At 36.4% G+C, this 14762-nt stretch overlaps 1 protein-coding gene across 6 annotated transcripts in view; it reads right to left on the bottom strand.

Moving 5' to 3' along the window:
- Positions 1-14762, bottom strand: part of UHRF2 (ubiquitin like with PHD and ring finger domains 2) — a 94074-nt gene that overhangs the window by 51838 nt on the left and 27474 nt on the right. For all 6 annotated transcript variants that reach the window (XR_003256310.1, XM_026083552.1, XM_026083553.1 and 3 more), the window contains one exon: positions 337-555. Coding sequence is in view for 5 of the 6 variants with exons in the window: in XM_026083552.1 (XP_025939337.1) it covers positions 337-555 (219 nt within the window). In the remaining variant the exon portion in view is untranslated. The remainder of the gene's footprint in view (positions 1-336; positions 556-14762) is intronic.

Genomic DNA, 14762 nt, shown 5'->3' with positions numbered 1-14762 from the left:
CACCTAGATATTCCCAAATGACTCAAGAATTACTGAAAACATATGATTCAGCTTTGATAGAATTGAATGTGTATATGAGTATACTCCAATCACTGGAATCACAGATAATATAAGAAACCCTATGATTACCTCCAGCAATTTCAGGAAAAGCAAAAATTCCAACTACATGACTAAGTTTCCACACCCTAACGACCATGCACTGTAATCCCATGACTCAAACAGCTCTGGGAATGAAGTATCACATTAATTTTAATTTAGTGATGACTAGTAGACAAAAAAAAACATACTTTCTAAGATACGTAAATAGACTTTACTAATTGGTCAAACAAATCTTACCCCAGCAGAATTTTAGCATGAACCTCTTTGTTAGTCCTTGAGATTTCTCTCAAAGAGGTAATTTCTGCATCAAACCAAAATCCTCTTTCTTCTGGAGTCTCAACATTGTAGTTAACCATCACCACATCACCCACTTTTAGTTCATTCCACTTCAGAATGGTTCTTGCTCGGGGTCGAAGATTACTGGTGTCCATTTCTACTATGCCATTCTCTGGGTACCTTGAAAAGTGAAATCAACAACAGTAATAATTACTACTCCCATAACAGTAAAAATTAAGTCACAGACAATATTTTTCAAAAGCACAATTTTTAAATGAATTTTGGGATTATAAAAAAATGTATAAATCTGACCTAGTATATTTTTGAAAATTAAATTTTAATCTAAATACAGACCTGTAATTTGACTAATCTCAAACAGAAACAGCCTCCACCAGTTCTCAAAACAAAGAAAAAAAATTCATAATTGGAATGCGGTCAGGTTCAAGTTTCAGCACAGATATGGCCCAAATTTGCTCCCAGTAAAGTCAACATTTCAAGTAAACCAACAATGAAAAAGCGATGAAGATTAAACCTAGAATTTTCAAAATAGCATATTACTAGTTTAACTCTGCTTTCAAAGATCTGTTACATTTCCACTAACTTCAACAGCGAAACACTTAACACAGCTCTTCAAAAAAATCTTACCCTACACACATAGCATATCAGATCCATGGGATGAATATAGTCCAAGTCCACATTCCATGAATCAAGTTTGAAAAAAAAGGCTAATTACAAAACCCAATGAGTAAGAAACAAAACTATGACTCTCTATGAGACATGAGGTAACAATTTAAAAAATATTTCCCCTTTTAGATTACATAAGGAAAAATTTAGAAAGAAAAAAATTTTAAACAGGAAGATCATTCCTTCTTCTCTTGACAACATACTTTTCTTGTCAAGATGTAGGAAGAAATGCAACAGTTTTAGAAAGAAATAAAGTTGCAAGAAAATAGTTCATTAAATCATATTTAAGAAGTTTTGCTTGATCTGCTATTTTTCATTGGAAATCTTGTGACTTTTTCCACAATTTTACACAGTATTTTACAGAACACTAAACACAAATTTCTGAGGTTTATAAGCAATTGCTTTCTTCTTCCTCCTGTGCTGGTATATATCATTACAGAGTATATATAAATCAAACAGTAACTAATAATGAATAATTTATGAAGAGCTCCACTTCCTGATTTGTGAAACATTCATTTAGCAGAATTAAGATAGGGATATTTGACAGCACTACAACCAAAAAGCACAAAGCAAAAAAGAGAGCTTTTAAGATTTTGGGGACACTAATTTTTCAGCCTAACAACACAGCCTTCTTAATTCCTGTGTATAAGGCAACTCTTTAATAACAGTAGAGGTTGTATGGTCTTCCCATGTGCTGAAAACAACAGTGCACTAAGGATACCACAGAAAAATTGCTGGCAGAAAAAAAGCTGGCCTGTTATAAAAAAGTAAAAAATAAGATGCTATATTAAAACAGGTTAAGTTAATTTCTGATGCTGTAAGTAAACAAAACAAAATTTCTATCATTAGATAGTACAAGATTCTAAAACTAGGTGTTTTGCGATGAGGTCACACTATAAATTTAACAAATAAAAAGTCTACTGCATGCAGACAACTGTTATTAAAAATACATTTTTTTCTTAAAAAAAAAGTAACTATGAATGATAAATATTAAAGTAAATCTCCATCATGTAATTATTTTAGCAAGTGCACTCAGGCTTGGTATTTTTATAAAACTTTATCAAACAGTACAGTTAAATCACAATGGCAAGTTCTATACTAACTAATAAAAGTATGACTTAATGACTTTCCAGCATGCTGGAAAGTAGTGAACAAAATAATTCAGAGGTCTTGGGGAAACCACACATTTTAACTTAATGCATAAGGAAGTATATAAGCTACTGTCAGTAGCAGCTGAGTCTCTGACAAGGTGTAGCCTGACATCCACTCTTGAACAGCTGATTCAAAGTTCACTGATACAAGTGGAGACATTCTCTTTTACATGAGTTCATCATAATTTGTTTAGATGTCTTCTATTAAATCTAACACACTAGCCTGCTGCTACATAGATGGGTTAGGGAAAAAAAACAAACCTAAGAGCTGGTCCTCTGACTCCAGGTCTTTATTTGTCCTCTAGTGTGCAGCTATCTAAAATGTGGCTTAAATTTGTTTGGAACATCAAATTTGTTTTGTTTAAAAAATATGAACCACAACAGTTTAAAAGTGGTTGTACTTTAGGCAAACCAACAGCCAAGTAACAGACACATCTATCCTTAATTACTTACAAAAGTTAAATCCAGAAGTGTTTTCCCCCTAAACATTTATGGATTTTTCTAATTTTCAAAGTCTACTGGATAAGAATAGTAGCACACAAATACATGTATTCGGGATACAGCTGCTATTCAAATCACAGTGTTATGTGATGTAACTCTTCACAGCTTCTAATTTTTTACTTTATTTCAAATTTGAAAGTCTTTACTGCAAAGCCAACATTTGTATTTACCTCTTGTCTTGTGGCTTTCCCTTCAAACAACTATTCTAGAGCTATACAATGGTCTAATTWTTATAATAACTGTATTATGCCCAACTATAACATGCCAATAAAACTGGTTCATCTACAGGTAAGAAAAACAATGCAAAAAACAACTATAATGATATCATTTCTATTTTATTGATAAGCCTGGATAATGACATAGCATTATAGTACAACAGGCTACCAAAAACGTAAACAGCTGAGCTTCTGAATACTGGTCAAATCCAATTTTTTTACAACAAACCCTTCCTAAAATTCGAGAAGAGAGAAAGCAGGATATAGTAAACAGAGAATCAGTTTACTTGAAGTCTGAAATGGAAACAGGACCTAAACATCTAGATAATGAAGAAAAAAAATTTTTTTTAAATAGACATTTCATTTACGTACACAATGAAAGAATCAAATGAAGACAGTAACTGTAAATAGTACGTATGAGACAAGTGGGGCTATATAAAAATACAGTGCACATTAAGAAAGTTCCAATGTTACTATCTATCAAGAATTAAATAAGTGTGATTTACAACAGTTCTGATTCATAAAAATTAACCTCCCTCTGAAAATCTATTCTCTTTCTAAAATTAAAATCCTTTTCAGGTTCTCTTCTTCCAGGGGGACATTTGGACAAATTCATCTTTTATTTCATCACTGAGAGTTGTTTTGTCCCAGATTCAGCTTTGTGCCCTCTTTCCCATTCCTGTACAACTCAGAACAGAATCCTTCCTGCTGTACTGATGAGGAACTTACAAGATTTTCTTTCTTAATAATGATTCCAGCTCTGTTCTCAGAAGCATCTGATGAAAGAACCCAAACAAAGAAGACCGCTAGCAAGCATGAGTAGAACAACCAAAACAGACACCCCCAAAATGCCCTTTTACAGACAGAAGGAAACTAACTGCTTTTGAAAGAAAGAAAAGAAAGGTAGAGACTCCACTGAGTTTCTTCTCTTAATGGCTGCTCAGAGACTTAGGTTCAGAAACTTCCCTTTGGAAGGAAAGATTTATAAAGGGGCTTGATTTTCCTTGTCAGAAGTCAACATTCTTTTGCATCAGGCTCCAGACATCGAATGTTGTACAGAAGATTTGGTTTAGTTTTTCCACAACACATCTGATGCTTCAAGAGCACCTCTATAATCAACACTACTCCACAGCACATAGCTAAAGCTCTACCATTAAAGCAGAATTTCTTCTATTATTGGAGTTGGTCACAAAATATTTTGCCCCAAACTGAGCAAATTCTATAGCGAAACATCCAGCTGCCAGGGAAATCAGGCTTTTAAATAGAAAAATAATTTTAAAGCTTTTCCATCTTCCCTGAACTATACAAGTGTTTTCCAGCAGTTCATCAAGAAATTTAACAAAAGCTAAACATACTCAAGAGTCCTTTACTTCACTCAACCATTTGACTTTTTATCTTCCAGACTACAGGAGAACTGCGAAGAAACAATATTCATCCTTTTACTGCATGCTTTTCCCTGAATGCCAGGTTTGTCCTGAAGTCACTATGGGACAGGTGTTCATTAAAGGCATTATTTGCCTTCTACCCTTTCAGACCACTCAGTTATCTGATCTCAGTTGGTATTTTCATCCAGGAAAAATAAAGTCCCTAAGTGGTTAAGAAAGAAAGAAGGAAGTGTCAAAAATTGAGAAAAGCGTACTTTTAATTTTTTAAAATAAAAATCATGTAACCATTTAACTAATCACCTACTACTATTAAAGAAAAACTAAGTCAATCTAGGAGAGAAATCAAGCCAATCATCTGTTTTCRGCCTAAGTCAGCACCTCTGTAACCTAGAAACTGATCAATGATAAAAACAACAAGGATGCTATTCACCAGAAAATAAATAAAAAATAAAAAAAGATACTCCATATGAGCTCCCTTATGTCTCTAGTCAGCAACTTTCAGAAATGAACTGTTACACATCTATAGAAAATTTGCATATAAAAAGCGTATCAACTGAACAGATCTTCCTTCCTTGAAGCTCACAATTTTTGCCTGTCAGGAAATCTCTGGATAAAAAGACTAGCAAATAACAGGCTCTTACAGCTGTTAGCATTCACCAAAATCCTGGTCCAAGGAACCACTTCTACGAGCTAAGGCGCAACAGTCCTTAAAAGCAATGGGACACAGACAGGAAAAGCAACTAACTGTTCACATTTGTCCGTGACACTCCAGGCAGAACAGCCAGATACTCATTTATAGCTGAAACAGCATTTGTCACAAGCTTTTGAGTTAGGCTTAAAATCACACATTTGGAGTCAGACTTAAATATGTTAATCACAGTAACACTATTCTTCATTACACTAAGTATTTCCCCAGTAAACTTCTGATCTCAAATGTAACTAATGCCACAACTTACTGGAATAAGTATAGAGAAAATAGACTGACATTAGATAATGCTATTCATGTCGTGTTAAGTTTACCACAGGTAAACATACCTGTGGTTAACATACCACGTTAATTGTACAAATCACAGAATTTTAGTTTAAAACCTAAGACCCTAAATGTGCAAGGCTAATATGTAATTACAGTATCACAAAATGGGAATATGTAGGTTTGGGGCAACCAAAAGATACAAAACAACAAAATACAACTTTTAACAAGCCTCAAGAACTAAGTGAAGAGCCCATGTGAGCAAACCATAATAAAAGACTACTGTTAGACATTGGTATCTTTAGTAAAGGTGTTTTCTTATCTATTGATTTGCTTTTAAAATCCTTAGATGACCCTCAAGAGAGAACAGAATCTGCATGTTTCACAGCACATATCAAACCTAATATAATTTAGTGAACAGAACACACTTAATTTTGTCCTAATTAGACCAGCTTAAGTTTGGTACAATTCAAATGAAGCTGATTTGACACAATTCAACCTTTGAACTTAAACCAATCTGAGATACTGTTATCTTATTTTTCCTTGTTTTTAACTACACTTGCTATCTAACAGTTAAAAAGCAGAAATGTAAGTACAGTCAGAACAGTTAGATGAATACTGCCCATAAGAATTCTCACATTCATTGTTAAGCCATATTTCCCTAACCTCTAATTGTAAATATTAATACTAGCTCAGCAAGGTTTTCATGTAATTTCCTAACTCAGTAGGCATCTTCCTTAGCAACGCATGACCCAAGAAGTAAAAATTCCAGTATTTCTTGGCTACAGTCAATATCTGTGCATTCCTAAAATGTCACTAGGACAGCTGGAACTGGAAAGATAAACTCCTGAAATTCATGGTACTGGAACCAAAGTATAAAGTCAGGACTTCCCTGCCCCTCCTCCAGGCATGATGATGCATAAAATTTACAAAAGTAAATCTTATTACAATTGTTATTTTCCACTACAAACAGAACAAAAGTATAATTCATTTTCCCAGCCAATAAACTCAGAAGAAAGTAATTCAATACATATCCAGAAATGGAAAAATTGGAAGGGCACATGTGTGCATACACACACACACACGCACACAAAACCCCTCACCCCCCCCTGAAAAAACCCACACCACAATAAAGATAAAATCAGAAGTACGGAAGTAAACAAAATCGTGGAAAACCTCACCTAACAACCAATAACTACAGATATCAACAGTTTAGCAGCTTAAACACTGAGAAACATTATTAATAATTTGAAGAAAAACATCTTACTTTCCTAATAATTTTCATTCAAAATATTAGGGAAAACTAATTTCCAGATGTGCACCACTGCACTGATTGTCTTATATGAGTGGAAGTCATAAATACTTTGAAAGAATACAAGCTGGAAAACAAAGTATTGAGACAAAGTTTGGAAACAATAAGAAACATAAGAACAACATAAGAAGAAGAAGATATAGTAAGAAACTGCTGTACCTTATAAAACCATATACGGCAAAAACAGGAAAAACACTTGAAAAACAGCTGGATAGGCTTCGCTACTGAGTATACAGGATGACAGAGGCCACACAGCTACTGGAAGACTTATTTCTTGAAAATCCTTTCCTCAGGTGTTCAATCATGTGACTGCACAATGAGAACACTTAGGGCTAATAAAAGACTAATAAATAAGAAGCAGAAAGAGCTCAATCACTTTCTCATTTACCATATACTTTCAGCCCCAAGTATCAGTCTACAGAAGAAAAAAACCCTAAACTTTAACTGTTGACATTTCACAGCAGGACTCTGGAAGGACTACTAGGACAGCAAAGCTTCCCTCCCTTGATTGTGTAACACAAGCAGTGTTTCAACTCTGCTCTTTGCAAAATTTTCTAAAGAGCCGTGATAAACATCCAGCTTTTCTCCTGACCTTTTTCTCCTAATTTCCTTTCCAGTTGGTAGAAAATCTCTACATCCTTTAAAATGTAAGGCTTACAGTTAATGCCAGTTTGTCAAAAACTGGAAGACCAATAAATACAAATCCTTGAGGTTAATAAAGCATAGGTGATGCAGAAAGGAAATTGGCAGTAAACCAGATGTTCAGGATTCTTACAAATTCTTTCAATTCTTGAAATTAATAGCATTAATGCAATGTGAAGCCTACTCCCCAAAATGACATTAAGTTTGCATTAATTAGCTTGGACAACCACATCAAAGTGGCATGCTTTCACTACTCAAGACTCAAAGAATGAAGACCTAAACTGTGATCTAGCAGATCTCCTATTCTTTTAGTATTGTCTAATAATGTCTCTGTGTGAGTTTTGAATGATTAAACAAACCCATACATACTGAACTGACATAAGAGACCAGGAAAAAAAAATTATGCAGCTAATACAGAAGATAAACGCTCCTACTGGTCATTCAGGCTAACTAGCCAGAAAAAAAAAAAAAAAGAAAGAAAAAAAGCTCTTGACAGAAGGTCCAAGAAAACATGTGTTTTCCTTAGGAAAAGATTCTGTTAGGAGAAGATTCTGCTGGGCAGATAATACAGCTCTAGGCCTTATTCCTTTTCTGAAATTCCAAGATAACCAAGATGAACCAAAGATAACAGGTACCATAATGAAGCAGAGGTCTGTGGCTCCTGAGACTTATTCAAATTTCTATCCATTAAACTATTATCCTTCTAAAGAAATAACTCCCCAGTCTCCCCACTTCAAATGCTGAGACTACTGCTTGAAATTTGACAATGTATACCTTCCTGATATGGACTATTTCCTGAGCTTAACGGCTATAACAATATATATATTTCGGCTAAACATGATTATAAAGGGTATTTGAGAAATAAACTGTGTGTAAAAGGAATTATTTGGGCATTTCCTCGTGGAAGACAAAACAAAATTCTCTTTGCAGGGCGCACTGCTGCTAAGTCTGCCTAGAGGGGATATCCCCAAAGAAGCAGTACTTTTTCTTTACGCTGTTCTATCCCTACAGCACAGCCACAGGGCAAACTGTTCTGATTGCCTCAGTGAAATGAAAATTAGTAACACTCATTTAGTGGGTTACTTTTTAGAAATATCAGCAAGCAGAAACACTTCACCCTACAGCTACACAACCACTAAGTTGAACGTAAGTGAAATATCAGGAGTACTAGTTGGGAAGTAAGGTAAGAAGAAGGAGCAGTGACCACCTCATCTGACAACAGCCCACAATCCTTGATTATGTCTTTTTGTTTCCAAAATCAATTTACCAACTAGTAGAAGTGTCACCTGAGGGAATTCTCAGATACATTCTATTAAGTCCCACACTACCACTTTTATTTGCGCATTTCATATTAAAAAATATTCTGAAAATATCCCCTTTAAACAAGTCCCAACTACAAATCATTTTCTGAGGAAGAAAGAACAAGTTTAAGACTGTTCTCGTCTTGCCAATCTCTTCAGCTAAGGAGACACTTTCAAGCAGAAAATGATTATTTTTCTTGACAAGACAGTACTTAGAACAAGGAATGATGCGCCTATTTAAGATTACTATTTATTTGCTTTCTCATTTCCTTAAATTGTTCTGTGCTTTCCAACAACCCAAAGTTATAATTTTGAGAAGTCAGAACAGTTTCAGCTGCCCATAACAAAGTTTACAAGAATGTCAAACTGTCTCGTTCATTACTTACACTGAACACAGGAGGACTAAAATTCTTGAGTGTTATGACAATTCAGTGAAATCCTGGCTTTTATAGATGTATAGATACACACATTTTTTAAGAAAATGTGGAATTGTACAAAAATACATTATTGTTAGTGGATGGATATCAGTTATTTTTCTGGCCTATAAATCCCTAAAGAACTTCATATGAAATAGGCAACACTTCTGGTGAGGAGAACAGCTAAATCAGGACAGAGCACTTTAGCTAGCATATAACACAGTCTTTCAAATAAAATGCCCTATGCTTTTTATTTTGTGCTCTCCCTTTTTTAAAAGGGATAATGAGTAACACCTTTAGCCTTCATTGGGAACTGTTTCTTTTCACTCCACTTTCAAGGACAACTTCTCTTACTGCCTGTAACCCTGATTAGTCCTGGACTAATAGAATAAAGGCCATCTGAGAAAAARGTAAAAAAAAAAAAAAAAAAGGTAATTGCCCTGACTATGAGAAGTCACCCTGTACTTAAAGACTGTTCTTCTACAACATGAAATAATACTGGAATAAACATTTTCCATCTGGATGAGATCTGGGGAAAAAGAAAACATTTTTAAAAAATCAGACAGGATTATCTCCACCTCTTTTTCCCCTATTTTTTCATCTTGCACTGTCTCCCATCCCCCTAAATAAAGTGTGTTGCTAAAGTTCCTAATTTTATATCTCTCTTGGCTAGCACAACATGCCTAGGTCTCCAACACTTCAGTATCACAAGCAGACAGTAAGCTTAGAATGGTAAAAAAGAAAGGCAATCTCACAAATTCTTCCCAGATGGAAGCAGAAACAGAAGAAAAAAAMCACCACAATACATGAGGTACAGAGTTGAGGGGTCAATGCATTTAAGTAGTATTTAAATTGTAAGCCTTCCATCTCCAGATGAAAACTACCACTGACAGACTGATACAACTCTATTAGCTCAATTTACATTTAGGAACACGAGAGTCTAACACATGTCCTGGATCACTGAGATCAGTCCCTCAAATTATGACTTTCAAGCTCTAAGGTTACTGTTATATTTTCCACAGCTCATTTTTATTTTTACAAAGTTTTACACAGCTCAGAGAAGACTAGTGGCTCTACTAAAAATACTGTCTAAAGAGAAATGATAACCCCCACAGAAGTACTGACTGAAGCTTACTTACAGGTATAGCAATGGCACATTCATATGTGCCTTTACTTTCAAAGGCTGCTGCAAACTCTTTGGGGTTAGGAATGTCTTTTTTTTAAATGGTTCCACAGACTTTAGCACAATAGTATCCTGATTAACTCTTGAAGACTTCGGGTCTTAATTAATAATAGTATTTAGTAAAAGCATGTAATACATTAATACAACCTATTCTGATGCAGAAGTAGCAACAACTTCATAATAACAACAGACATGTTACTAGATAACTGAGCAAAGTTAACACTGTTCTGAATTCTTCATGCTGAATAGACTACTCACTAGTAACTTTATTTCCAAGAAATGCACTGCCCACATTCACTCTGTAAATGCAAATGCCAGCAAGCATCTTTATAACAGGCATAGATCTGCATATATTCCCCTCCTCTCCACCTTTTTCTTTGGGGGCAGCTGGGAGAGGGAGTTACCAGGAGTATGTGTGAATGCACTGCTACCAAAAACTATGTAGCTGAGTTTTCCATAGGGAAACTGCAGGGGTCACCATGCCCAGAGTGCAGGTGGTGAGCTCTGCCCTAGCAAAGACATCTGCGTGGCGATGCCTGCTCTGCCAGGCTGTGTGCAAAAAAGTTCACCAGGACTGTCTGCACATGACAGCTGTTGGTTCTACTCAACTGCAAAACCTCAAACAGCACACAGACTCCAGGATGGATAGAWGATGAATGTGCACATGGAAAACATACCTCAGAGAAATCAGTTGCTCTTAAGTATCCCTCTTTTCTGCTTGTCAGGCTACATGCACAGTAGCTCCTGACATTCACAGTTTACACGAAGTGGATTTCTAAGTTGTTACACAACAGTTACCGCAGGATCACATTCAAAGACAGCATAATTTCTAAATACTTAGCTATAATAAAGAGTGCTTAGTAACAGCATATTCTAAAGTTGTCCAGAATGGAGACATTCTTTAATAAGATTACCAACATACTTTGCACTCTGACAGAGTGTGCTTAAACTCAAGGGTAAATCTGTTTTAGCAGTCTTGCAATAGATTTTCACATTGCCAGCATCCACTGAAGCAGCCTCTAAAATTACTGTATGCTTCAATCTTTCAGCTAGTGACACAAACGACTAAAGTGACCACCTGAAGGATTTGGTCACAAGCAAGCTGGACAAGGCCTACTTTAAATCCGGCATTTGAAGAAACATGAAATTTTGGAATACAAGGAAATTAATTTCCTAAACAAATGAAAATCAGATTCAAGTTTAGTCTAAGTCAAAACTTAAACTAGGTCCTAAATGAAACCTTGTAAGATAACAACAACAAAAACACATGTAGGCTGTCATTCTCCCTGCAGAAGTGAAAGAAACCAGGAAAAYCATCTTCCTGAGGAGATGAAGTAGCAAGCTGGTTTCCATAGGCTCTGAAAGTTAACATCAATCATCAGTTTTCCACTCCGTTAATGATTAGGATGACACAAAGATAGGAGCACTCTCACTAAACCCAGAAGAAACCTTAACTTTAATGTGCAGTGAGAGAAGCCTGAGAAACCCACCACTGAAAGACAGTGAGCTGGAATGGCAGCAAGGACTCTGACTAACTTAACAGGAAGATTTACCCTTAAGATCCCTTGGACAATCAACAGAAGAACCTCTGTTAGACAAGGAACACGCTTGGAAAACAACAAGGCTGACATATTTGGCAATGGAAGTCTCTCGTGTTAAAATCTTCCTGTTACCAGTAAAGACATAGCTCACCAACAATGACCAGGTCTATTTTAACAAGCAGAAACACTCAGAACTGGCAAGGGGTGGGGGGGAAGAGTATAAGGTCTTGGAATGGTGCAGTACCCTAACTTCTGCCTGTACAAATCCATGAACTTTCTGGAACTTTTAGGAATTCTCACTAATGGCAATGGCCATCTGGATACCTAAACTGTCTTAACCAGGCTGGGCACATAGTCCACTGTCACTGCATCACATTGCTTTTCTGAGGGGCTCTTCACAACATCAAAGAAAAGACAGCCATTTAAATTCTAATGAATCATGAAAACCTCCAGCACACATCCTAAACAAAACAGAGGGACTACAGTTTCTTGTTGGACTGAGAAACAAAGATACCTTGGAGTACTTCTAGTTCTGAAAGAGCTCAGAGGGCATCATTCCACAACTTTTATTAACCATGATACAAACAATCACTTTTGCTAAGGTATTTAGCACCCTAGAAGAATTAACCACAGAATGGTGTACTTTATGTCATGTAATGCAGGTATTACCTTAAAATATAATTTCAACTTCTCTGTTGATTGATACAATATCCTACAGGTATCATCATCAGAATGTGAGGGCCCTGAATAAAAAGTTACATACACTTGACTCATACTTAATTATCTGTGTATTGATAGATACGCATGCTGACATTTCTCAGGCTGCAAACACCTCTAGTTGTCCTGGCGACAACCAGCGTAAGCACCTTCTTAAACAGATAAAGGCCTTTTTACAAATGACTTGAACAAAAAATKCAAGAAAAAACAGCATCTGTTTGTAAATCAGCAAGTCTTTCCACTACTGTAGTGAAGAGCTAAGCATCAAAAAACTATCACTCTCATACTGAGTATTGTCTCCCTGAAAGTAAACAAACTATAGCCAGCACTGCACAATAAATGCAAAATGGAGTAAGGTAATGGCAAGCTTTCATATGATGCAGTACTGTAAGACTTGTCTTTATTGTGTCACATTAAGCTATTGGAGTCTCCTGCTCATAATCTAGGACTGATTCTTAAGCAAGCTAGCAGTGGCAAAGACTGAATGAATCTACAGTTACCTCAGTTAACTTGAGCATCTAAGCACATCTCAGATTTTCATCCTCTCATATTCTTTTGTAATAAAAGACAGTTGCTCAGGGCAGAAGAAAGGACTGGATGATCACAGGGTGTGGAATGTGATATCAAACCCTGACTTAAAAGTCTCTAGTGCCCATCTGTGATACCAATACATGCAAAGGTGAAATAGAAATACAGTGAATAAAGCATCAGGAAAGGAAGAAGGAGACACTGATAGAAGTAGGAACACACCTATGAACAGGCAGCCTCAAGGCAAAAGGCTGCCTTCAGAAACTGAAGCACAGGATGAAGCATCAAGCAAAAGCACTGATCCCACAACTGGATGCCAAGAAAGTTGGTACCAAAGGCTGACAGAATGACAGCGCTGATAAAACTGATATGCTAGTCTCTACCTCACTAATGAAGATAGCACTCTTAAGCAAGTACAGCATGGCTTTTAAGTCACTCAGTTTATGAAGAACTCTGTTTAATCTGGAACTTAGAGGTCCTGTTCCTCCAAACGGCAATAGGTTTTCTATAAGCAGAACAATCCCTCTACAGAAGTATGTAGGCTTCATAGCTACTGCAGTACTGTAATGAAATGCTAGGCCTACAGCCTCTAGAGAAAAGAAATTCAGCCATTCTGTTCCTTACCAAGTAAGAAGAGATATGTAGCACTCATTATAATTTGCAGTGGTCACAGTCAGGAGGAACTGGTGGTTGCCCTTTTGAAAATTACTATAAGTAAGTTCTTATCCAGAAAGCCCAATTTTTCTTTACCACATTCTTTACCAGAAGAGCTTTGCCGTTTTTCCCCCTTCACATTTGCTGTAGCCATACTACTTAAACAGGCAATGGAGGGAAGAGAGGAACAAATGAAAATTTTACACAAGACTGTTAAGACCAGACTTCTCAGTTAAGGGAGGGACAAGTCCAGCTTCATCCTCTAGGAAAGGCTGTTCTTTGGAGAGCATAGCCACTTAGAAGATATCTTGTTGAGAAAGAATGAACAATTGGTTGGCTTCCTCTCTTGATGAGAATGCCAAATATCTCTGACTAGAAAGCAAAAGCCAGAATGAACCTCAAATCTGTTGATGCTCTTTTATCTACTTTCAAGGGCGAAGCCTGAATTGTACAGGCAGCCAGCCTTCTTGATGCACAGCTACAGGACTAACCACGAACCAGCAGCTAAGGCAGCACTAACCATTACTGAAACCGAGGGAGGAAAGGTAAACATGCCACAATTTTTGCAGACATTCTAGTTGAAAAATTCTTAATTAGTTCTTCATTCTCTCTCAGACAAATAAAGCAAGAAGTAGCAAGAGGTATGCTCCAAAATAACCTAATAATAGGGTAATTAAGGACCAGACACAGTCCAAGAGAGAACGATAAAGTGAAGCTTCACCTTTAGATATAATCAACACTTAAGTTCTCAGCTACAGAATTCTGAGAAAGATGGTGTGAGACAATACTGTCTGTGACTCAGTCCTGAATCTAAGAAAACAGTGTCAATACTAATGGGACAGCTAACAAAAGAAAGGAAAGAACAGTTTCAGGTCTTCAGCTAAGTTGAGACATATGGAGTCTGTGGGTTTTGGAACAGCAGGGGAACAAGTTCTGCATTAGAGGATTTTTTTGCAAGAACTGCACCTATGATGACAGAAGACCTGCTCCTGATACAGGCTTGAACCACTTTCCAGTATCTCCTACCTAAACATTGCTTCTAGAGTGACTGGTTCCAGGCATCAACAGAAAGAAAATGGATGTTGTTGGAACTTTTTCTTTTTTGCATTGTTAGACTAAATCTGCCACAACACACAGGATAGCAAAGTATATTTGCTGTTATCATGAAGTCTTGGAATCAAAGTCAT

This window comes from Apteryx rowi, unplaced genomic scaffold (genome assembly GCF_003343035.1).
Source record: "Apteryx rowi isolate R43461 unplaced genomic scaffold, aptRow1 scaffold_61, whole genome shotgun sequence".
Taxonomy (NCBI): domain Eukaryota; kingdom Metazoa; phylum Chordata; class Aves; order Apterygiformes; family Apterygidae; genus Apteryx; species Apteryx rowi.
The sequence above is the reverse complement of the archived record's forward strand: the minus strand, read 5'-3'. Positions and strand labels throughout refer to the sequence as shown.